The 26487-nt window shown below is 41.5% G+C and overlaps 1 protein-coding gene across 1 annotated transcript in view; it reads right to left on the bottom strand.

Annotated features, from left to right (window-relative positions):
* The window catches only part of PRKCI (protein kinase C iota), an 85399-nt gene that overhangs the window by 24583 nt on the left and 34329 nt on the right, over positions 1-26487 (bottom strand). The window contains exons 3-10 of the mRNA XM_031009716.3: positions 23075-23164; positions 20005-20055; positions 15425-15510; positions 10892-11032; positions 8110-8164; positions 6166-6224; positions 1052-1228; positions 183-280 (exon numbers count right to left, since the gene is read on the bottom strand). Of these exons, the coding sequence (XP_030865576.1) occupies positions 183-280; positions 1052-1228; positions 6166-6224; positions 8110-8164; positions 10892-11032; positions 15425-15510; positions 20005-20055; positions 23075-23164 (757 nt within the window). The remainder of the gene's footprint in view (positions 1-182; positions 281-1051; positions 1229-6165; positions 6225-8109; positions 8165-10891; positions 11033-15424; positions 15511-20004; positions 20056-23074; positions 23165-26487) is intronic.

The following is a 26487-nucleotide window of genomic DNA, read 5'->3' as shown; positions in this document are numbered from 1 at the left end:
AATGCTGATCTAATATCAAACTGATATCACTGATGGCAGTATTATTAGCAGGAAGTTATAAGCCTAACACTGTTGCATCCTCCATGATATCTACTTCATGAATTAGGGCAGAAAGGTTCTAACTGTGTAATATGACCAAAAATATGAAGCCCAGTAATCATTCTACTATCTTTCAATCTTACCTGCTTTCTGTCTGAAAGCAAGAATGCAGCCCAACAAGGAAAGGATGATTGGATGCCTGCTCAAACACATGCTTCTCTGTCTGCACCCAATCAATATCCTATTTTGAAACATGTAAGAAATCTATGTCAAACTGATATCACAATTAATGATAAATTTGCTCTGAGCAATTCAATGGTCACAAATGCAATGGTTAACTAGGCTAAATATCAAAACCATTGATAATCATGAAACGAAAATTTACACACAAAGAGAAAAATAACACTAGTCAATCTTTCAGTATTATAAAACTGTCTAGAAAACTTTTACAAAGCTCAAGTATTTCTCCTGATAATAATGTGGTTTGATTTTTGTTTTTTTAAAAACATCTAATAATAATCAAATTACTTTAAATATCTTATACCATCTATAAGAAAAGTAAACCGAAATAATATATTTCATTTACTTAGCACATATTTAGAAAAGCAGAATGAGATAATAAAGCACAAACATAGAGGTTTTCTTTAAAATAGTACTCTTGGCTGGGTGCGGTGGCTCACGCCTATATTCCCAGCAACTTTGGGAGGCTGAGGCGGGTGGATCACTTGAGGTTAGGAGTTCAAGAGCAGCCTGGCCAACATGGTGAAACCCCATCTCTACTAAATACAAAAATTAGCTGGGCATAGTGGTGCATGCCTGTAATCCCAGCTACTTGGGAGGCTGAGGCAGGAGAATCGCTTGAACCTGGGAGGCAGAGGTTGCAGTGAGCCAAGATTGCACCACTAGCACTCCAGGCTGGGTGACAAGAGCGAAACTCCAACTCAAAAAAAAAAAAAAAAAAAAGAATAGTATTCTCAAGCAGTTTAGAAGCAATAAAATATGCAGTGCTTACCTCATCATCATTAACAAGCTCTTTTTTCACAACTTTCATTGCATAAATACGATCTGTTTTTTTTAATCGAACCAACAGTACTTTGGCATAACTTCCTCTTCCTATTACCCGGAGCAAATCAAAATCCTGAAGACCTAGACTGGATGAAGCTTTGCCACTTTCCCTGGTGTTCATTGCCTGTTGAGAACATTTGTATCAGAGTTATAATGGGAAATGCTTTGCACAGTACATTATATTTCTAACACCTAGTTGTACCTATAACGATTTAAAGATATTTTCCTAACATAAAAATATTTTAAGTTCTTAATATTTTTCAAATGTCATTCCAAACCATATAATCTAACTATCCAGATTATATGGATGAATTTTGAGGTAAGAGGGATGGTAATAAGAATGGGGAGGGAGTTGAAATCACAAAAACATCGAAGGATGTCTTAAAAAGGATACAATAACTTTTGGGTACAGAGGCAATAGAGATGCAGGAATTAAAAAAACACATTAACCTTGGTGACCAAGAGATTGGGGGTACCACTGACAGGGAACGTCAAGTGTGTGGCTAGGATAAGATTGACAAAGTTACTGGAGAGAACGACTGGGTTTTTCATGATAAATTCAGAAGTTATAACAAGACATCAAGACGAAAGAGTCTGCTGGAAGCTTGATACATAGAATGTAAGCTAGTGAGAGCACACATTCAGAGGCGTTTTTGGATGCTATAGACAGAAAACAAGCATGAAGTAGTTCAGCGAATGGAAGACATTCTTTTCCACAGAATACCAAGACCCCTTTGGGACGACAAAGTAAGCCTTAAAATTCATTCACAACTACAAATGTAAGCTTCTGGCAATTTACAGAGAAGCCTGAAGACAGTCTTTTATTAGATGCCTGCAAAATCATCAGCACACAATGGACCCATGAGAATAAAGTATGAAATCTCTGAAGTGAAGAATACCAAGAAAAGCAAATAGTAAATTTTGAGAAAGATAAAGAAACCCGCAAGCACAAAACTGAAAGAAGGGTATTAGAAAAACTGAGTGAGAATGACAACTTAAAAACTTAGAAATAATAATTTAGGCTGCGCACAGTGGCTCATGCCTATATTTTCAGCACTTAGGGAGGCTGAAGCAGGTGGACTGATTGAGCCCAGGAGTTCAAGACCAGCCTGGGCAATGTGCCGAGAAACCTCATCTCTACCAAAATATACAAAAATTAGCTGGATGTTGGTGGTGTGCACTGTAGTCCCAGCTACCTGGGAGGCTGAGGTGGGAGGATCACCTGAGCCGGGCAGGTCAAAGTTGCAGTGAGCTGTGATTGTGCCAGTGCACTCCAGCCTGCATCACAAAGTGAGATCCTGTCAATAATAGTAATAATAATAATAATTTGATTTGGTAACAAGGTGATACAGTTTGTATATCTGACCCCTCCAAATCTCAAATCTCATGCTGAAATGTGATCCCTAGTGGGACGTGTTTGGGTCACAGGGACAGATTCCTCATGAATGGCTTGGTGTGTTCCTGTGTAATGAGTGAGTTCAGAGTGTGGCACCTCCCCTGACTCTCTTGCTCCCTCTCTTGCCATGTGGCACACCTGCTTCCCCTTTGCCTTCTGCCAAGACTGAAAGCTTCCTGAGAAGCAGATGCTAGTGCAATACTTACTGATCAGCCTGCAGAACCGTGCACCAAATAAATCTTGTATAAATTACCCAGCCTTAGGTATTCCTTTATTCCTTCCTTCATTTATTTATTTAAGAAAAGGTCTTGTTCTGTCACCCAGGCTGCAGTGCAGTGGCACGAACATAGCCCACTGCAGCCATGAACTCCTGGGCTCAAGTGATCCTCCTGCCTCAGTCTCCCAAGTAGCTGGGGCTACAGGCATGTGCCTCCAAACCTGGCTAATTTTTATTTATTTTTTGTAGACATGGGGGGTCTTGCTATGTTGCCAAGGCTGGTCCTGAACTACTGGCCTCAAATGATCCTCCCGCTCCAAAGTCCTAGGATTATAGGTGTGAGCTGCCACACCCAACCTTCAGGTATTCCTTTGTAACAACACAAAACAGACTAACACGCAAGGGTAAATACAGCAGAGTGAAAAGAAACCAGGTTTGGGCAGGTTAAGAAAGAAGAGAATTGTAAGAAAATAAGTCAACACATAGACTTGAAATATGGCTAACTGGAAACTATAAGAGAGAATGAAGTGGAGCAAAAAAGATAGAGTTAACTTCACCGACACAATAATAAGGCTGAATGAAATGATAGACGCCACTTAACAGTGAAATGTCATCTTCAAAGGGCCTAAAAAAGAAGAAAACAGCTGACCTAGAATTCTCTATCCTGCAAAAGTAGCTCACAAAGTGAAAGTGAAAGAAAAACATTTTCAGACAAACAAAAACTGAGTGGATCCATCACTACTAGGTGCTCACTAAAGGCAAAACTAAATTGAGTTCTTGAAGGAGAAAATGCATGATCTCAGATGGAGGAACAAAGACGCAGGAAGGAAAGAAAAACAAAAAGGGTAAAATGTGGGTAAATCTACACAAGGAATAACTGTTTAAAAAAACAAATATACACACACAGAATTTTAAACTCTGATAATAATAACACCCAAAGGCAGGAATGGAAAAGGAATGAATTTAAGGTGTGCCAAGGTCACTGCATCTTCTAGAGAAACAGTAAAAGTGTTATTTGTAATTTTCTTTTTTTTTTTTTTGAGACGGAGTCTCGCTCTTTCGCCCAGGCTGGAGTGCAGTGGCACAGTCTCGGCTCACTGCAAGCTCCGCCTCCCGGGTTCACACCATTCTCCTGCCTCAGCCTCCTGAGTAGCTGGGACTACAGGCGCCTGCCACCGCGCCCGGCTAATTTTTTGTATTTTTAGTAGAGACTATGTTGCCTAGGCTGCTCTTGAACTCCTGGGCTCAAACAATCCTTCCGCCTTAGCCTCTCAAAGTGCTGGGATTACATGTGTGAGCCATCACGCCCAAGTTGATTTTTTAGTAACAGCTATTCTGACTGGTGTGAGATGGTATCTCACTGTGGTTCTGATTTCTATTTCTCTGATAATTAGTGATGATGAGTGGTTTTTCATGTGTGTTGGCTGCTTATAGGTCTTATTTTGAGATATGTCTGTTCATGTCCTTTGCCCTTTTTTTTTTCTTTTTTTAAACAGTGTCTTGCTCTGTCGCCCAGGCTGGAGTGCAGTGGCATGATCTTGGCTCATTGTAATCTCCGCCTCCCCAGTTCCAATGATTTTCGTGCCTCAACCTCCTAAGTAGCTGGTATTATAGATGTGTGCCACCACGCCCTAATTTTTTTTTTTTTTTTGGTATTTTTACTAGACATGGGGTTTCACTATGTCAGCCAGGCTGATCTCAAACTCCTGGCCTCAAGTGATCTGCCTGACTCTGCCTCCCAAAGTGCTGGGATTACTGGTGTAAGCCACCATGCCCAGCCCTTTGCTCATTTTTTAATGGGGTTGTTTTTTGCTGTTAAGTTCCTTATAAATTCTGGATATGAGATCTTTGTTGGATGTATAGTTTGTGACTATTTTCTCCCATTCTGTAGCTTGTCTGTTTACTGGTGGATTCTTTTGCTGCGTGGAAGCTCTGTAGTTTAATTAGGTCCCACTTGTCAATTTTTGGCTTTGTTGCAATTGTTTTTGGAGACTTAGCCAAAAATTCTTTGCCAGGGCCAATGTCGAGAGGATATTTCCTAGGTTTTCTTCTAGGATTTTTATAGTTTGAGGTATTACATTTAAATCTTTATTTCATCTTGAGTAAATTTTTGTGTATTGTGATGAGGGTCCAGTGGTGACATATGCCTGTAGTCCCAGCTACCTGAGAGGCTGAGGTGGCTTGAACTCAAGAAGTTGAGGCTGTAGTGAGCCATCACTGCACCACTGCACGGGTGCCTGTGCAATAATCCTGTCTCACAAAAAAAAAAAAAAAAAGAAAAAAGAAAAAGTTAAAAAGAAAAAAAGACTTTTTCAGACAAACAGAACAAGAAACTAAAACATAACATCAAATAGGTGACTAACAGGTTTCTTCAAAATAATACAGGAGTGAGGGAAGTGAGTAGACAAAATAAGGCTAGACATGAATTGATAGCTGTTTTAACTAACAATAGATACAAGGGCTTTGTTATATTATTGTTTACTTTTATTTATGTTTCAAAGTTTTGGCTGGGCATGGTGGCTCATGCCTGTAATCCTAACACTTAGAGAGGCTGATTTGGGAGAACTGCTTGAGGCCAGGAGTTCGGGACTAGCTTGGGCAACATAGTGAGACTCTGTCTCTACAAAATAGAAAATGAAAAAATTAGCTGGGTGTGGTGGCACAGGCCTATAGTCCTAGCTACTCGGGAGGCTAAGGTGGGAAGATAACTTGAGCCCAGGAGTTTAAGGTTGCAGTGAGCCATGATCACACCACTGCACTCCAGCCTGGGCAACACAGCAAGACCCCAACTGAAAAAAATAAAAAAGAAAGATACGGGAAAGAGAGGAGGCAGTGTGAACTAAATCTTTCATGTCCAGAAATACACAAAAATGAAAAATTGAAAAACAGAAATATAAATATTATGGACGTAACTAGAAATGGTTTAAAAGGTTGCCAAGAAGCCAAACTGGGAGTGGAAGGTGGGAGACATGATTATCTTTTTCACTATAAGCTTTTTTCAAAAAACTGAATATTATTTTAATCAAATCATTTTAATTAAGAATTTGTTTTGTTTTAAAAACTGATAAAATACTTAATAGTCAAAAAAACAATGACAGTTAATATGTTTAATCATTTATTGTCTAAATAAGCAATTCAGGCACAAAACGGAAGGGTCTACTATATATTTTAAACAATACTACCAAGTATTTTAAACAGTATCCTTAAATACATTGTAATTTTCAGATTAAGCTATTTTAAAATGAAAATGTTACCCCACTAAATTATTTCCTAGTTTAAATTAGTAATTTAATTACTAAATTAAATCAGAATAAAACTCTGGAATCATTACAAATCATTTTTGCATTTCACCATTATGATCTAAAGTCTAAGCAGGTCAATACTTTTAAACTCCTGAGCCTTATTAAAAAGCTAATGATATAATGTACAATAAGACAAATTATCTTACCTCTTTTTCTTCACCAACTTGATCCAAACTCTCATGACTTGAAGGATTATATGGAATTACTAAAAACCCAATACCAAACATTTAAAAAAAAAAAAAAGGTGCAGGAGAAAAAAACAGCAACCATTAATGAGTTTGAAATAAAAATTGTCTCCTGATTTTTATTTTAGTTTTTACTTCTGAATAAATTTTCATTATTTAAAACTGAATATCTGTGCTACTAATAACAAATTGTATGTAAATACAATAGTTAAATCCTTATCTTTAGTGAGGGTAAAGAGAGCAAGCATCACAACCTGGTAGCCAAGTACTGCTTTTAACAAGTACTTTCGTTATTTTTAAAACATTTCTCTTCTTTACAAATTAATCAAACACTTCCTTCTAAATGAATGACTCTATATGTTTAAATTTTTTAGTATGACTAAGACATAGAGATACAGGACCTCTGGTTTTCACTTCTCACTCCATTGTACTCAGAATTTTCCTAACTACCACAATGGTCAAGTAAAGAACAGACAAGGATGGAACTTCTACTTCTTAAAGCTACTTGGGGCAAAAAAAAAAAAAGAGCCTGCATTTCATAGAGTTGATCATTCTATGACTACGAGATTGCATTTTGTCTTTCCAGAGAAACTCCCTTGTTTTCCCTTTCTTGATTTAGTCCAGAGAAGATCATGCTGTTCTACCTCCTTGCACTGCTCTCCAAATTTCCCAGATACGTGTTTAAGGTTTTGTATCTATCTAACGTTTTCAGTTACACCATCTTCCTGGAATTTCCTATATTGCATCTCTCTATGTTTCACATAATTTCTACTTCTGATAATAAAGCTTTTAATAAAAACAAGTCACTTCAGCTGGGTGCCGTGGCTCATGCCTGTAATCCTAGCACTTTGGGAGGCCAAGGCGGGTGGATTACTTGAGGTCAGGAATTCGAGACCAGCTTGGCCAACATGGTGAAACCCCATCTCTACTAAAAATACAAAAAAATTAGCTGGGCATGGTGGCATGAACCTGTAATCCCAGATACTCAGGAGGCTGAGGCAGGAGAATCGCTTGAACCTGGGAGGTGGAGGATGCAGTGAGCCGAGATCACGCCACTGCACTCCAGCTTGGGCAACAGAGCAAGACTCTGTCTCAAAAGAAAAAGAAAAAGAAAAAAGCGAGTCACCTGAACACAGTCAACATGGGCCACAAAATCAGCTTCATGTTTTTCATTATGGAAAAAAACTGAGTTTGCTGAATTTAAAGGCGTCTCAAAAGAAATTTATGTGAACTAGAAAAAATAGTCATTTGTTGTAGTTTACATACTTTTTTTTTTTTTAGAGACAGAGTCTCCCTGTGTTGGCCAGGCTGGTCTTGAACTCCTGAGCTCAAGGGATCCTTCTGCCTCGACCTCCCAAAGTGATGAGATTACAGCCTTGAGCCACCACACCCGGCCCACAGTTGTCTTTTTTTTTTCTCTCTCTCTTTTTTGAGATGGAGTCTTGTTCTGTCGCCCAGGCTAGAGTGCAGTGGCATGATCTTGGCTCACTGCAACCTCCGACTTCTGGGTTCAAGCGATTTTCCCGCCTCAGCCTTCTGAGAAGCTGGGACTACAGGAGTGTGCCACCACACCCTGCTAATTTTTGTATTTTTAGTAGAGACGGGGTTTTACCACATTGGCCAGGCTGGTCTCGAACTCCTGACCTCAGGTGATCCACCTGCCTCAGCCTCCCAAAGTGCTGGGATTACAGGTGTGAACCACCGCACCCAGCCCACAGTTGTCTTTTAAAAATGCCAAATGTGTATGTTAAATAGTGTGACTGATTTCACCACTACAAAATATATGTATTTACTTTTAATTGGGAAGAAATAAATGTTTTTAAACTTGGGTAAGAGAGTCACCTAAGTAAGTCTTTACATGCTACTCTGTGAATGAACAATGGGTTGTGCCAGCACCACTCTTACCTGTCTGTGCATGGTCAGAATGCATGGATGACTGATCCATGGGCATCACTGGTTCCTACAAACATTTCCAAAGACACAGTAACTCAGTGGAGTACCTCTGTTACACCAGAAATAACACTATTTCAACAACACACAGCATATTAAAATTTAATTTTGAAAGAATATAACTTAAGTGAGAATTTACTTTTAATTTTGTTTTATGAAACTATACAATACTGCTGTGAATGAGGTAATGTTAGTCACATTTTACAGAAAAGAAAATACAAAACTAATTTCAGACCACCAATTAGAAATCATATTAAACTGCCATATATTCTGCTTTGCTTCTCCTCAACACTACCTATTCTTCCTTCAAGCTCCACTTCAGATCTTTGGCAAAAATAAGTCTCTGGAATATGCATTCTTTAGCTGGGGTCCGGGGTAGATTTCAGGATGTCTATAACCTCTTAAAATTACATGTAAAATTCTGTGGGTTTCCCATTTTCCTGAAGATTCTCAACGGTGTCAGTGGCCCCAAAAAAGAGAAAAGAAATACTTTCTAGAATCCAACTTACCCAAATAATGGCGAATAATCTCAGGAAAAAGGTAAATTCAAACCCAAGTTATTACTGATTTATTCTTAGACTCACATTTAATGAATACCAGCAGGAAAAAGTAAACTTCAGAAAGAACATTAATGATACAGTTAGCATTTCAAGGCTGCGTTAAAGAAAGGCTCACAAGTAAGCTTAAGGATTTTTAAAATTTCAATATAATCACTAACCCTGCCCCCTTTCCTTCCATATGTCACCAAAGAATACTCAAAAATATTAACAGTAACCTACATAAATTATGTTGGAAATATTCAGCCTTCTGTTTTTCCTTAAGATTGGATTTTCCCCTTTACTACAAATCCATTCCTAAGCTTATATGAACTAATTAAAGATTCTAATACCAAAGAGCTACCGGTAATAACCTGCTTTCACAATGTCCAAAGCAAGTCTCATGAATAAACATGGAATAACAATTCTAAAGGACAATTTAGAAAGATGCATCCAGGTATTTTTCTTTCTTTCTTTTTTTGACTGTTCCTTGTGGAGCAGGGCTAATCGATAGGCAGTGTGCTTAGATAGCTGCATCCAGGTATTTTTTTAAATGCGTATCTTTTAACCCAGTAATTCTAATTCTGGATCCTTAAGGAAGTAAGATTTGCCAGAAAGTTCACTAAGATTGGCCAAGTGCAGTGGCTCATGCCTGTAATTCCAGCACTTTGGGAGACCGAGGCAGGTGGATCACCTGAGGTCAGGAATTCAAGACCAGCCTGGCCAGTGTGGCAAAAACCCCATCTCTACTGAAAATACAAAAATTAGCTGGGCGTGGTGGCACACACCTGTAATCCCAGCTACTTGGGAGGCTGAGGCAGGAGAATCGCTTGAACCCGGGAGGCTGAGGTTGCAGTGAGCCAAGATTGTGCCACTACATTCCAGCCTGGAAGACAGAGCGAGGCTCTGTCTCAAAACAATAACAAAAAAGACACAGGCAAGCACATGTGCTTTCTGGTGGATAAACAACCCTCTGTAAAGTCGACTCAAAAACAATCCACCAAAACAAACCAACCAACCCCAGAATCTAATCAAACCTCGACATCCAACTACTGTACAAGATAAAAGAATAAAGAAGACAATAACATACTGAACATAACCATGCAGAAGTAATGAGCAAAATTTTGCAACAGTGTAAATGACAAATAACTGTTTCTTTTACAATTAAATTGTAAGGAAAAAAAGAAGAGAGAGAAATGAAGAAAGAACCAGTAAATTAAAGAATATCTAAGAGATCAATCAATTGTACAAGTGGATTTCATTTGGATCCTGATTCATAATGAAAACTATAAAAACAAAATTATAATATTTATGAGAACACTTACTGGATATTTGACATAAAGAATTTGTTTTTTAGTTAGGTTTTTAAAAAAGTCCTTCTCTTTTAGAGGTACATACTGAAATATGTCTGAGATTTGTTTGAAAATAATACAGGGCAAGGGGAAGTTAAGTGAATGGGGGTACAGATGAAACCAAGATTAGACATGAGTTGATAACTGTTGGAGCTGGATGTCTAGTAAATGGGAGTTCATTATAGTGTTCCACCAACTCTTATACATGTTTACATTTTTTCCATATGGAAAATTAAAAATGTTTATGCATATAAATTTGCACAGGAAAAGTTCTGGAAGGATATCCACCAAATGACAATTACCTTTACATGGTAGAATATATGTGGACTTTTACTTAATTTTCTTTATTCATCTGTATTCTGAATTTCTTTTGATAACAAACATGTTTTATATACTTAAAATAGAAATTAATAAATAAAAATTTTAAATGCTTTCCTCGCCAGTAATCTCACAGTTTAAATAACAAACGTGATACCTTTGACTCTTCTTACCTGATATCTGCTTAGGATAGAAGCTAGAATAATGTGAGCTATAAACTAATATGTTCAGATTAAAGGAGAGGGGGAAAAAACTCTTAAATGGTTCTCTCTATAGCTTCCTAATTTAGACCAGAGGATTTTATAGCAGGTAAAGAAGTTAACTGTGTCCCACAGACAAATATTACCACAGATATTTCGAAGTTCCAAAGTTCACGGTATGTTAACAGTAACGTAAGGTATTCCTCCCCACACTCTGTAGCTACTCTGTTGTGCTGTAATTCCTGAACACCTCCCTATTTTAGCACTCTGTTCTAGCAGTGTTATCAAGCACGCTCTTAAAAAAAAAAAAAAAAAAGGACAGATATCTTACCTGTGGCAAAGAATGCCGCCCACATTCAATTGTGACAAGTTTATGGCACTTCTTATGAACCAGGAGTTTGCAGTTGATGCACTTATATCCTTGGCGTCCAAGTCCCCATATTCGGTCTGTGCAGATGGCACAGTGAGCACGCTGAAAAGAGTAATTCAACAATATTTTATTAACCAAGAAGGTCATAATCATTTCCCAAATAGTTTGCTGACTCAATTCCCTTTGTCACAGTGTCAACTGTCAGCCCACAACAAAAACAAAAACAAAAGCAAAACAAAGCTTCCTCATACATAATTTTTTAAAAGCTATGAAGGTCAGCGAAAAACAGAGCTTATTTTAAAGAGACAGTGAAATCTGCAACCACATTTCTTTCTGTTATAAGTCTAAGAATTTCAGTCTTTACATAATCAAGTTCAAAATAATGAAAACAGAATTAAACTAGAAATACATATGGCAGAAAAAGCCATTGAAGGACTCCTAAGCAAACATAAACCTTGCAGGCTGTTCAGAGGTCAAACCAAAGCTCTGTTTTCTTAAACAGCAATAACCTAAAGTGACTTCTCATTTCAAAGCCGCCTTCTTCTTCTTTTCTTTCTTTTTTTTTTTTGAGACAGAGTTTCACTCTTGTTGCCCAGGCTGGAATGCAATGACACAATCTCGGCTTACCGCAACCTCCGCCTCCCGGGTTCAAGTGATTCTCCTGCCTCAGCCTCCAGAGTAGCTGGGATTACAGGTATGCGCCACCATACCTGGCTAAGTTTTGTATTTTTAGTAGAGATGGGGTTTCACCATGTTGGTCAGGCTGGTCTCAAACTCCTGGACCTCAGGTGATCCACCCACCTCGGCCTCCCAAAGTGCTGGGATTACACGTGTGAGCCACCGCGCTTGGTCTCTCTTTTTATTTATTTATTTATTTTTAAGAGACAGGGTCTTGCTCTGTCAGCCAGGCTGGAGTCCAGTGGAGTCACTTTGATTCACTGCAGCCTCAACCTCCTGGGCTCAAGCTTTCTGCGTAGCTAGGACTACAGGTGTGTGCCACCATGCCCTGCTAATGATTGTATTTTTTGTAGAGATGGGATCACACACTACGTTACCCTGGCTGGTCTCAAACTCCTGGGCTTCAGTGTTCCCCCTTCTCAGCCTCCCAAACTGCTGGGATTACAGGCATGTGCCATTGCACCCAGCCTCAAAGCCTTCTTAAATGTCAGTGCTACTGGAGGTAAGAGAGTTTGGAGAGGGATTTTGGGTGGTCGTTTCTATTTACATTAATTAATTACATGGCATTAGTTTTAGAATGGAAATGGCATCCAAAAATTTGTGGTTATCAAGAGTATTTAAAAAATTCGTTTCTGGCCAGGCATGGTGGCTCAAGCCTGTAATCCCAGCACTTTGGGAGGCCGAGGCAGACAGATCACGCGAGGTCAGGAGTTTGAGACCAGCTTGGCCAACAAGGTATAACTCCATCTCTACTAAAAATACAAAAAATAGCCAGGCCTGTTGGCTGATGCCTGTGGTCCCAGGTACTCAGGAGGCTGAGGCACAAGAATCGCTTGAACCTAGGAGATGCAGGTTGCAGTGAGCTGAGACTGTGCCACTGCACTCCAGCCTGGGCAATAGAGCGGAACTCCGTCTTTAAAATAAAAAATAAATAAATAAATAATAAATGAATAACTGACTTCTGAAGACAGACTGCTGCTTTCAAACTTTGGTTCTATCACTTACTAGCTGTATTATCTTGGGCAAGTTACTGTCCTGCACTTGAGTTTTGCCATCTATAAAGTGAAAATATATAGTACCTATCTTACAGGGTTGTTGTAAGGATGAAATGAATCAATGTATATAAGGCATTTGGAAAAGTGCCTGGTACATAGTACAACCCAGATGAGTGTTTGCTATTATTATTTTCTAAACAGTGAAAATCAAATTACAACACTAACTGGAAAAATAAAGATTAATATTAAATAAATAAACCTTGCTTATTTTCTGGCTGCCTTAAATTATATTTTAAAATTCAATTTTCTTACAGCTAGGGTATATTATGTGGAATAATTAATCATCCAATCTGGAGCTTTTTTCTTTTTTTTGAAACTGAGTCTTGCTCCATTGCCCAGGCTGGAGTGCAGTGGCACAATCTCGGCTCACTGCAACCTCTGCCTCCCAGACTCAAGTGATTCTCCTGCCTCAGCCTCCCGAGTAGCTGGGACTACAGGTGCATGTGACTGCACCTGGCTAATTTTTTTATTATTATTTTATTTTATTATTATTTTTTTTTATTGATCATTCTTGGGTGTTTCTCGCAGAGGGGGATTTGGTAGGGTTACAGGACAATAGTGGAGGGAAGGTCAGCAGATAAGCAAGTGAACAAAGTTCTCTGGTTTTCCTAGGCAAAGGACCCTGCGGCCTTCCGCAGTGTTTGTGTCCCTGGGTACTTGAGATTAGGGAGTGGTGATGGCTCTTAACGAGCATGCTGCCTTCAAGCATCTGTTTAACAAAGCACATCTTGCACCGCCCTTAATCCATTCCACCCTGAGTGGATACAGCACATGTTTCAGAGAGCACAGGGTTGGGGGTAGGGTCACAGATCAACAGGATCCCAAGGCAGAAGAATTTTTTCTTAGTACAGAACAAAATGAAGTCTCCCATGTCTACCTCTTTCTACACAGACACGGCAACCATCCGATTTCTCAATCTTTTCCCCACCTTTCCCCCCTTTCCATTCCACAAAACCGCCATTGTCATCATGACCCGTTCTCAATGAGCTGTTGGGTACACCTCCAAGACGGGGTGGTGGCCGGGCAGAGGGGCTCCTCACTTCCCAGTAGGGGCGGCCGGCCGGGCAGGGGGCTGACCCCCCCCCACCTCCCTCCCGGACGGGGCGACTGGCCGGGCAGAGGGGCTCCTCACTTCCCAGTAGGGGCGGCCGGGCAGAGGCGCCCCTCACCTCCCGGACGGGGCGGCTGGCCAGGCGGGGGGCTAACCCCCCACCTCCCTCCCGGACGGGGCAGCTGGCTGGGCGGGGGGCTGACCCCCCCACCTCCCTCCCGGACAGGGCGGCTGGCCGGGCGGGGGGGCTCCTCACTTCCCAGTAGGGGCGGCCGGGCAGAGGTGCCCCTCACCTCCCGGACGGGGCGGCTGGCCAGGCGGGGGGCTAACCCCCCCACCTCCCTCCCGGACGGGGCGGCTGGCCGGGCGGGGGGTTGACCCCCCCCCCCACCTCCCTTCCGGATGGGGTGGCTGGCCGGGCGGGGGGCTGACCCCCCCACCTCCCTCCCAGACGGAGCGGCTGGCCGGGCAGAGGGGCTCCTCACTTCCCAGTAGGGGCGGCCGGGCAGAGGCGCCCCCTCACCTCTCGGACCAGGTGGCCGGCCAGGCGGGGGGCCGAACCCCCACCTCCCTCCCGGACAGGGCGGCAGGCTGGGCGGTGGGCTAACCCCCCCACCTCCCTCCCGGACGGGGCGGCTGGCCGGGCGGGGGGCTGGCCGGGCGGGGGGCTGACCCCCCCCACCTCCCTTCCGGACGGGGCGGCTCGCCGGGCAGGGGGCTGGCCCCCCCACCTCCCTCCCGGACGGGGCGGCTGGCCGGGCGGGGGGCTGGCCCCACCTCCCTCCCGGACGGGGCGGCTGGCCGGGCGGGGGGCTGACCCCCCCACCTCCCTCCCGGACGAGGTGGCTGCCGAGCGGAGATGCTCCTCACTTCCCAGACGGGGTGGCTGCTGGGCGGAGGGGCTCCTCACTTCTCGGGCGGGGCGGCTGCCGGGCGGAGGGGCTCCTCACTTCTCAGACGGGGCGGTTGCCAGGCAGAGGGTCTCCTCACTTCTCAGACGGGGCAGCCGGGCAGAGACGCTCCTCACATCCCGGACGGGGCGGCAGGGCAGAGGTGCTCCCCACATCTCAGACGATGGGCGGCCGGGCAGAGACGCTCCTCACTTCCCAGATGTGATGGCAGCCGGGAAGAGGCGCTCCTTGTTTCCTAGATGGGATGGCGGCCGGGCAGAGACGCTCCTCACTTTCCAGACTGGGCAGCCAGGCAGAGGGGCTCCTCACATCCCGGACGATGGGCGGCCAGGCGGAGACGCTCCTCACTTCCCAGACGGGGCGGCAGCCGGGCAGAGGCTGCAATCTCGGCACTTTGGGAGGCCAAGGCAGGCGGCTGGGAGGTGGTTGTAGCGGGCCAAGATCACGCCACTGCACTCCAGCCTGGGCACCATTGAGCACTGAGTTAACCAGACTCTGTCTGCAATCCCGGCACCTCGGGAGGCCGAGGCTGGCAGATCACTCGCGGTTAGGAGCTGGAGACCAGCCCGGCCAACACAGCGAAACCCCGTCTCCACCAAAAAAATACGAAAACCAGTCAGGCGGGGCTGCCTATAAAAATTATAGGCATACTGCCTCAGGCAAACTGGAAATGTAAGGTCATGCTACTTATGTATTTAAAAGTGTATAACAAGACTTAATAACAAACTACCTTTCTTTCATAGTAGAAAGGGAAAAAATAGCTGTTTCACATTATCGACATTCAACAAACTATGTTTACCCTGTTGAAACGCTTGGCTTGGAAAGTGTGGCCATTGGCACAATAAAGCTTTCTCCAGCGGCGTGCACCTCTACGGTAGATGGATTCTGAAGACAGAGTAATAGTTAAAAAAAAGAAAAAAGAGCAAGTTTGAGTAAAAAATCATTTTATAATTAAGGCTGTAATTTTTTCATGATACTCATTGCAAGAAAAAAAATACTGATAAAAACCTGAACGTCAAAAAGTAAAATAGATTCATCAAGGGACCAGATAAAAATAAAGACCACAGAGTATAAATATTTGACTACTACTGCCTACTGCTTGTCCTTTTTTTTTTTTTTTTTTTTTTTTTGGTGAGATGGAGTCTTGCTCTATCACCCAGGCTGGAGTGCGGTGGCACAGTCTCAGCTCACTGCAACCTCCACCTCCTGGGTTCAAGTGATTCTCCTGCCTCAGCCTCCCAAGTAGCTGAGATTACAGAGATGCATCACCATGCTCAGCTAATTTTGTATTCTTAGTAGAGACAGGGTTTCTAGATGTTGGTCAGGCTGGCCTTGAACTCCCGACCTCAGTTGATCCGCCCGCCTCAGCCTCCCAAAGTGCTGGGATTACAGGCATGAGCCAACATGCCCGGCCTACTACTGCTTTTCTTTTTAAAAACTTTCCTCCAACTTTTTATTTTGAACATCTTTTAATCCCACAGAAAAGGTAAAAGAATAGACACCTGCATCTTTCACCGAGATTTACCAATTATTCATGTTTTGTCATATTTACTTTCTTCACTACAAAAAAAAAATACTTTTTTTTTTCTGAATTACTTGGAAGTAAAATGCAGACATCATGGCACTTAAATACCCTTTAATACCCAAGTATCCATTGTCTGAGATTAAGGATATTCCGCACCCCCCCCGCCACCCAATTCTACCTAACCACAATACCATTACCATGTCTTAGAAAATCAACATTAATTCAATATCAACCAATATACAATTCATATACAAACTTCCCTAACTGGTCTCAAAGTGACTTTCTTTTTTGAGACACAGTCTCACTCCATCACCCAGACTGGAGTCCAGTGGTGCAATCTCAGCCCACTGCAACCTCCGCCTCCTGGGTTTAAGCAATTCTCCTGCCTCGGCCACCCGAGTAGCTGGGATTGCAGGTACACACCACCACACCCGGCTAATTTTCGTATTTTTAGTAAAGATGGGGTTTTGCCACGTTGGCCAGGCTGGTCTCAAACTACTGACCTCAAGTGATCTGTCTGCCTCAGCCTCCCAAAGTGCTGGGATTACAGGCATGGGCCACCATGCCCGGCCCCAAAGTGACTTTCAAAGCTCACTTTTTCTATCCAGGATGCAATCAAGATTCAGGGACTGCATTTGATCATGCTTTTTTTGGTCTCCTTAACATTTTAAAACATTCACTCTGCCTTATTTGTTGTTACTTCCTTTTCATGATGTCGACTTTTTTTTTTTTTAAAGAGTCTGGTTAGTTGTTTCATATTATATCCCACGTTCTGGATTTGTCTGTTTACTTACGATTAGAGGCAGTATTAAATACCTTTGGCAAAAATAACACATAGGTAGTGTTGTGTATTTCTTATCTCATTACTTTTCATGAGGTACACAAATGTCGGATTATCAACTCCCACTACTGATGTTCAATAACCATTAAAGGTAGTGACTGCTAGATCTCTTCATTGTAAAGGTACATTTCACTCTTTGTAACTAATCTGTAAAGTGATATTTTGTACCAGAAGCATATCTTTTTCCCCAACAACTTTTCATCCAGTGGTCTTTATATTAATATGTTTCTTAAATATAGTTAGAGAAAGAGGTTCCAAACGATCAAATCTAGTCCACCTTCATATTTTTAAGTCCATCATTATTATATATATTGTCTATTAGTCATTAATAATAATATCCCACAGTAATGGTAATAACAGTAATAGTTAATACCACAGAAAGATTACAATAGGTTCCCAAAGTAATATTTTAAAGCAAATATAGCAATGGGTTTACTATTTAAAATTAAGATACTAAAGACCAGTTGCAATGCGCTCAATTAGAAATCTCAGGATAGCTTAATACAGAATTGAAAGTTTAGGCCGGGCGCGGTGGCTCACGCCTGTAATCCCAGCACTTTGGGAGGCCGAGGTGGGCAGTTCACAAGATCAGGAGATTGAGACCATCCTGGCTAGCACGGTGAAACCCCATCTCTACTAAAAATACAAAAAAAAAATTAGACGGGCATGGTAGTGGGCACCTAAAATCCCAGCTACTCAGGAGGCTGAATGGCGTGAACCCAGGAGGCAGAGCTTGCAGTGAGCCGAGTTCTCGCCACTGCACTCCAGCCTGGGCGACAGAGCAAGACCATCTCAAAAAAAAAAAAAAAAAAAAAAAAAAGAAAGTTTAGAGCTATTTCAATTAATTCAAAGCAAAGCATTTACCACTATTCCTTCTAAAGTGATGGGCATGTGCAGAAACCACAAATGAAAATGAGTTGCCTAATATCCACAATTAGTAAATTATGCCAAAATACCAAAAGCAATAACTTACAATCAAACATAAGTTTGCATATTAAATTACATTAGAACAAAGAGTAGTTGGACACTCTTAGTTCATCTCATTAATAGTAACCATTGGCTTAGATATTCCAAAGAAATTCCGTTAACAATTCCTGACCTGGGGAAGCTTTTAAATGGTGGTTCTCAAACTTTAGTGTGCATCAGAATCACCTAAAGAGCTTGTTAAATCTGGTAGCTCAGCCCCAGTCCAAGAGTTTATGAATCACGTAGATTGGAGTGCAGTTTTTTTCTTTTTTTTTTTTTTTTGAGACAGAGTCTCGCTCTGTTGTCCAGATTGGAATGTACTGGCGCGACCTCAGCTCACTGCAACCTCCGCTTCCCAGGTTCAAGCAATTCTCCTGCCTCAGCCTCCCAGGTAGCTAGGATTACAGGTATGCACCACCACACCCAGCTAACTTTTTTTAGTATTTTTAGTAGAAATGGGCTTTCACCATGTTGGCCATGTTGGCCTGGTCTTGAACTCCTGACCTCAGGTGATCTGCCTGCCTCAGCCTCCCAAAGTGCTAGGGTTACAGGCATGAGCCACTGCACCCGGCCTGGAGTGCAGTTTCTATTCAGTTCTCAGGTGAAGCTGATGCTGTGGGACCCAATGGCTACATTTTGAGAGTCCATTTTAAAATACAAAGATGTCCAGATTTCACCTCCACACTAATTCATTAAGCTTGGGGATGGAAATTTAGCATTGATCATTCCCTCCATCCCACAATTTTAATGTGTCCAAGGGTAAGAATCACCATTCCACTGTGGACTCTGGTTGGTTACCTGAAGTTACTAGGAGTTGGAGATCTAATAAATATACACATTTCTCTGGGTCAATTGTAGGAAGTCTGCAATATTTAAAGACATTTAATAAGTGACGTGGGGCCAGGTGCAGTGGCTCACACCTGTAATCACAGCACTCTGGGAGGCTGAGGCAGGTGGATCACCTGAGGTCAGTAGTTCGACACCGGCCTGGCCAACATGGTGAAACCTCAACTCTACTAAAAGTACAAAAATAAGCTGAGCATGGTGTTGGCGCCTGTAATCCCAGGTACTCAGGAGGCTGAGGCAGGAGAATTGCTTGAATCCCATAGGTGAAGGTTGCAATGAGCCAAGACTGCGTCACTGCACTCCAGCCTGGCTGAGAAAACGAGATTCTGTCTCATAAACAACAATAAAAAAAGTGACTTAATACTTGTTTAAGAAAAAAACACTGCAGAAAAAAAAAAAAGCCAATTCCTAATTACATGTGCTGAGTGTCATGTCAGTCTCAAGTGGTATAACCAAAAAAAAAAAAACAAATGTGTTTGTTATGTATAACTGTGCATGCATATATGAGATATAGACAGATACAGAGATAAAGCAAACAGGGAAAACGTTAAAAATTGGTAAATCTGGGCAAAGGATATATAGGTATCCTTGTTTTCCATGTTGTTTCAACTTCTGTATAGGTTTGAACATTTCCAAAATTGAATTTTAAAACTTAAATTTAACTTAATATTCCTTTCATATGTGCAAAAGGCAATCATGTAAGTTGTAACTAAGAACTATCTGAATTTGATCTGGCAAAGTAGCATTTGGGCAGCCACTAATCTAAATTGACTGAAAAATGGAAAAGAAATCAAATGAATTAGAATTTCTATTTCCTTTTTTTTTTTTTCCTTGAGACAAGGCCTGTCTCTGTCACCCACACTAGAGTGCAAGTAGTGCGACCTTGGCTCACTGTAGCCTCAAACTCCTGGGCTCAAGGGATCCTCCCACCTCAACCTCCCAAGTAGCTGAGATTATAGGCACACACCGTGCTAATTTTTTTGTGTGTTTTTGGAAAGACAAGGTCTCACTTTGTTGCCCAGGCTGGTCTTGAACTCCTGGGCTTAAGCGATCCTCCCACCTCAGCTTCCCACAGTGCTGGGATTACAGGCATTAGCCACTGTCCACTGCACCTAGCTAAAAATTCTATCTCTGATTTCTTTTTCACTTGTACCATAGCATAGTAACTCTTGTAAAAGGTATGAAGTATATAAACACTCACTATCTTCTCCTGGACAAGGCATCCCAGGACGTTCTGGTACACAAGGGAACACTGAAAGAAAATAAACGAACATGAGTTAACAGCATATTTAAAACATACAAATTACACAGAATTTAAAATTCAAATGTAAAAGAAACTGACCCAGATTTCAACCTGACCCTCTCTTCACTTGAGACAAGATACTCAGCATGTGATCAATATTATTTGCCAAAGGGATTCATTTTACCAAGGCCATATAAAAGAAGGTTTTATTTGCCTTGCTTTGTTGATGCTAAAAAAAAAAAAAAAGAAAGAAAGAAAGAAAAAAGGTCTTATGAAAACAAACATGTCTATAAACAATGCATTAGGCTGGGCACGTTGGCTTACGCCTCTAATCCCAGCACTCTGGGAGGCCAAGGTGGGTGGATCACTTGAGGTCAGGAGATGCCAGCCTGGCCAACGTGGTAAAACTCTGTCTCTACCAAAAAATACAAAAAAAATTAGCCTGGCATGGTGGTGTGCCTGTAATCCCAGCTCCCTAGGAGGCTGAGACCCGGGAATCGCTTGAACCTGGGAGGCGAAGGTTGCAGTAAGCTGAGATCATGCCACTGCACTCCAGCCCAGGTGACAGAGTGAGACACCATCTCAGAAACAAAAACAAAAACAAAACAAAACAAAAAAACCAATGCATCAGAAGCTCAAATGACTAATTCCAGTCCCTGTTACATCATGAATTATTTTCTTATCCTTAAAGAAATCATTAACTAGTATCTCCTTAAATCCTTGGTATAGTAGGACAAGTTTGTCACAATGAAGGATGAAAATTAAATTACAAAAATGTATACAAATATGGAACATAAAATATTGGTTTTTAAAAGATGTATACTAAACTTAGGAATAAATTAACACCAGAAACAGTACCAAAATCAAAAATGTAAATTTACATTAGAAACTTTAAATTTATATACTAATTAAAACCATTTTTATAACAAGGTAGAATATAAAGCAACAATGTATTTATGAATATCTAGTCAGCTATTCCTAGTCTGTGATGTACTAAAGGACACAGTTTAATAAAGAGCACAGACTACAGGAAGCACAGTTCCTAATGCATATTTTTTAAAGCTGAAACGTAAGCTAGCTTCTGAAAACATCTGTGATGTAGTATTAAGAGGCAATAAGACTTAAAACTGACTGTTTAATACCATTCATCAATCACTTCTTTATGTATTCATTGTAATTTTATTCTGGAAAGAGATGACAAAAAAAATAGACTCTTAAAGCTCTTTTAGAATCTCAACAAAGTACATTATGGATCCCTTGTGAGTCACTATGTCAAATTCTGGAGGTAGAAAAAAATCAGGCCAGGCGTGGTGGCTGACGCCTGTAATCCCAGAACTTTGGGAGGCCAAAGCAGGCAGATCACCTGAGGTCAGGAGTTCGAGACCAGCCTGGCCAACATGGTGAAACCCCATCTCTACTAAAAATACAAAAATTAGCTGGGCATGGTGGTAGGCGCCTGTAATCCCAAGTACTTCAGAGGCTGAGGCATGAGAATCACTTGAACACAGGAGGCCAAGGTTGCAGTGAGTTGAGACTGTGCCACTGCCCTCTAGCCTGGGCAACAGAGTGAAACTGTGTCTCAAAAAAAAAAAAAAAAAAAAAGATAAAATCAAACCACTGTTTTTAAAAAAAAAAAAAAAAACACTGTAAAGGAAAATACAAAGAAATAATAATAAGGCACTGACATGATTCATTATACTTAAGGAAAGATTTACATTTGTTTCACTTTTTTAGAAGATTCCTAAGTCTGGTCTCATAGCTCTCAAAAATGTTCAACGAAATACTGTCAATATATTGCAATTAAATGCGGTATATTAAGAGGTTCTTGGCTGGGCATGGTGGTTCACACCTCTAATCCCAGCACTTTGGGAGGCCCAGGTGGTAGGACTCCTTGAGCACAGGAGTTTGAGACCAGCCTGGGCATCATAGTGATATCCGATCTATACAAAAAAAAAAAAAAAATTAGCCAGTCATAGTGGTGCGGCAGTGCCTGTGGTCTCAGTTACTCAGGAGGCTGAGGTGGGAGGATCGCTTGAACCTGGAAAGTCAAGGCTGCAGTGAGCTATGACTGCACCAATGCACTCCAGCCTGGGCAACAGAGCGAGAGAAACTGCCTCAAAAAAACAAACAAAAAAAAATTTTACATGACTTTTGATGGTTAGCATAGTTGAATGAAACACAAATTTGGAATCAGAATTCCTAGATTCACAATCCAGGTCTACAATGTGCCAGTTACAATGATAACTGAGTTTAGGTTACTTCTTCTATGCCACTTCCTACATCTCAAGGTTGCTGAGGTATAAACATATTAATGTCTCTAAAGCATCATGTAAATGGGCCTGGTGCAGTGGCTCATGCCTGTAATCTCAGTACTTTGGGAGACCAAGGCAGGCGGATCTCTTGAGGCCAGGAGTTCGAGACCAGCCTGGCCAACATGGTGAAACCCTGTCTCTACTACAAATATAAAAATTAGCCAGCCATGGTGGTGCACACCTGTAATCCCAGCTACTTGGGAGGCTGAGATGCTTGAACCCACGAGGCAGAGGTTGCAGTGGGCCGAGATCATACCACTGTACTCCAAACTGGGTGACAGAGTGAGACTGTCTCAAAAATAAATAAAGGAATCATGTAGTTTCACTATTAACCTTTAAGCAAAAGAAAGGATATTTAAGATACCTTACCTTTGGAGGTCATTATTTGTATACATTACAAAATTTCAAGTAGATGACTTAGATTCCCCAGGCTCTCAATTTTTAAGTTCTATCATAAACTTGCTGTGATACACTGAGATATCACATTTTAATATCCAACAAGACATACAGAGACCACAAAATTCCCCAGACTATAAGAAGCAGATTAATTTTACCTTCTGTAGCACGTGAAAAACTACTAAATAACGACAATTACTTAGGCATGAGTCAGAGATTGAGAAAATGACATTAAGATTATGCTTCAAAATGGTCAAGAATAAAGAGTGATTTCAAAGAAATTATCAGTCTGGACGAGTATGAAATGACTACTCTCTTACCATGAATCAAGAGTTCAGAATCCTTGTTTAGCTCATAAAGTCTAAAGGCTTCTTCTAACTCCAACTGAGATGATACTGTACACGGGTCTCCTAAAAAACACAAAAGTAAAGTAAAGGTCACTTTAAAACCCCTAAATGTGATGATTACTAAACAAATTTCATAATGTAAATTTTTAGAAAAAATAATCTCATATTTATAAACAAATATATGACAAGGACAAATATTTATTATTTACTTATTATTATTATTATTATTTGGAGACGGAGTTTTGCTCTTGTCGCCCAGGCTGGAGTGCAGTGGCATGATCCTGGCTCACTGCAACCTCTGCCTCCCAGGTTCAAGCGATTCTCCTGCCTCAGCTTCCCGAGTAGCTGGGATTACAGGTGTGAGCCACCACACCCAGCTAATTTTTGTATTAGTAGAGACGGGGTTTCACCATGTTGTCCAGGCTGGTCTCGAACTCCTGACCTCAGGTGATCCGCCTGCCTCGGCCTCCCAAAGTGCTGGGATTATAGGCGTGAAGCACCATGCCTGGCCTAAGGACAAATATTTAGATATTTATTTAGACAATTCAATTTTCTGAAGTAGGTAACATATAACTTCCATTTCTATTTGCATAAAAATACTACATGAGGTTCACAGACACCAATGTATATAGATATAAAATTTTGTTCTTTGGTTTTCTTTTTTGGTGAGACAGGGTCTCACTCTGTCACTCAAGGCTGAATGCAGTGACATGATCACGGCTCACTACAGCCTCGACCTCCTGGGCTCAAGCAATCCTCCCGCCTGGGCCTCCCAAAGTGCTGGAATTATGGGCATGAGCCACCACACCTGGCCATTTTGTTCTTAACATTGTATATATCCCAAATACAGCAAACAGAATCTATTCCTGACCACATTTTTTTTCTTTTTTTTTGAGATGGAGTTTGGCTCTTGTTGCCCAGGCTGGAGTGCAATGGTGTGATCTTGGCCCACTGCAACCTCCGCCTCCTGGGTTCAAGCGATTCTCCTGCCTCAGCCTTCCAAATAGCTGGGACTACAGAAGTGCACCACCATGCCTGGCTACTGACCACAGTTTAAATTGTCACTGCTATGTGTCTAATGGGAAAGTCTAAAAAGCAGGCTTTCTGTTACCTGTTTCTTTAAAAGAGGAAGTGAAAGTAGTTCCATTGCCACAATACGATTAGTTAGAAGTCTCCATGTAATCATTTTATCAAATTTTTCCTTTCACATGACAGAGCCTCCTCAAAGGAGTCACAGAAATGAAAAGCTACAAAAGTACTGAAGAACAGTTGCACTTGAGCTGCTATGAAATATAAATGAACAGTTTTAGTAACAGACACACAGAAGTGATGGAAGAAACACCTCCCTTACCCAACTAGCCAGACAACTGAGTCATCCCTGGCAATCAATAAGGTGGCACATCTGCCTGGACTATGGCATTCCTCAGTGAAAAAGTCATTCAGGCCAGGTGTGGTGGCCTGTAATCCCAACAGTTTGGGAGGCCGAGGCAGGCGGGTTACTTGAGGTCAGGAGTTCGAGACCAGCCTGGCCAACATGATGAAAGCCCATCTCCACTAAAAATACAAAAATTAGCCAGGCACAGTGGTGTGTGCCTGCAGTCCCAGCTACTCGGGAGGCTAAGGCAGAAGAATCGCTTGAACCTAGGAAGCAGAGGGTGTAGTGAGTCAAGATTGTGCTACTGAACTCCACCCTGGGCAACAAAGCAAGACTGTCTCAAAAAAAAAGAAGAAGTCATTTAAAGCCTAGTTTGGACCTGAGCGAGTGAAAGTGAGTCCTTCACTCTGCCATTGATTTGCTAATTCCCATAGTCACTACACACTAGATGCCACCAACCCTATCCAAACCTCAATCACCAGCATACAGCTTGGTCTGCTAATTGAGAAAGAAAAACAAAGTCATTTTTTCCTGGCTACTCAAAGAAAAGAGTGCCTCTCCTTTTTTGTCTCCCACTTGACCACTGCATCCCTACTTCCTTTTATCTTCTCTGAGCTCCTCTGTTCCATTTTTTTCTTTCCTTCTATTTCCTAGCTCTTCTCAGGCAAAGGCGTTTCTGAGTCTCCCTCTCAAAAACCTCTTTCAGGCCAGGTGCAGTGGCTCACACCTGTAATCCCAGCACTTTGGGAGGCCAAGGTGGGTGGATCGCCTGAGGTCAGGAGTTTGAGACCAGCCTGGCCAACATGGTGAAACCCCGTCTCTACAAAAACACAAAAATTAGCTGGGCTTGTTGGCACGTGCCTGTTGTCCCAGCTACTCGGGAGGCTAAGGCAGGCGAATCACTTGAACCTGGGAGGCGGAGGTTGCAGTGAACCGAGATCACACCATTGCACTCCAGCCTGGGCAACAAGAGCGAGACTTCGTCTCAAAAAAAAAAAAAATTCTCTTTCCCATTCAGATTGACACTCCATTCATTCAGTAGCCACAAATCTCAAGAGTAAAACTAGAGACTAAAACTGGAGGAAACAGGTGAGAAGATGAGAAAGGAAAAGGGGCAGGGTCTTTTTGTCACTTCTCTTTAATATTTTAAAAATCGTAAGTTTGTAATCTTTTATAATGAAACAACTTTTTTTCACATAGTGATCATATCCTTTCTCCATGTTCTTACCTTTCACACATTTCTCAAAATGCTGCTGCCAGGTTTTAGCCCAAACACTCCACCAAAACTGTGGTTGCAAAGGTCATGAAACCAGCTGCTGAAACCTATGACATCTTTTCAGTCCTTATTCTAGGTGATCTCTCTTGCACCCCCTGACAAAGTTGCCCACTATTAAGAAATCCTGTGTCTCGGTTTCTAAAACACTATTCTCTAGGTTCACCAACTGTTCTTTTTAACTGTTTAATCTGGAAAATTTGAAACATATTTCAAAATGTTGTTTTCCCCTATATACCCACCCACTTATTCTCTACCATGGCAGCATTCTAAGAAAATCTCTGTAACTCTAAATAAAAACTCCTTAGTATAATCCAAATATTGTTATTAACCTACAAAAACTAACAAGTATCTTCTCTGACCACAATGGAACAAAACTAGAAATCAGTAACAAGATGGACTTTGGGAACTACAAAAACACATGAAAGTTAACAATATGCTCCTTATTAACCAGGGGGTCAATACAAAATTAAGAAGAAAATTGAAAAATTTCTTGAAAAAAATGAAAATAGAAACACAACATACTACCAAAACCAATGGGATACAGTGAAAGCAGTACTAAGAGGTGAGTTTATAGCAAGCAATAAGTGCCCACATCAAAAAAAGGAAAAAGGCGCTAAATGAACAAACTAATGATGTATCTTAAAGAACAAGAAAAGCGAGAGCAAACCAAACACAAAATTAGTAGAAGAAAAGAAGTAATAAAGACCAGGGCAGAAATGAATGAAATTGAAACAA

The sequence above is a fragment of the Gorilla gorilla genome, chromosome 2, assembly GCF_029281585.2.
Source record: "Gorilla gorilla gorilla isolate KB3781 chromosome 2, NHGRI_mGorGor1-v2.1_pri, whole genome shotgun sequence".
Classification (NCBI taxonomy): Eukaryota; Metazoa; Chordata; class Mammalia; order Primates; family Hominidae; genus Gorilla; species Gorilla gorilla.
Note: the sequence above shows the minus strand (reverse complement) of the source record. Positions and strands in the feature narration are given on the sequence as shown.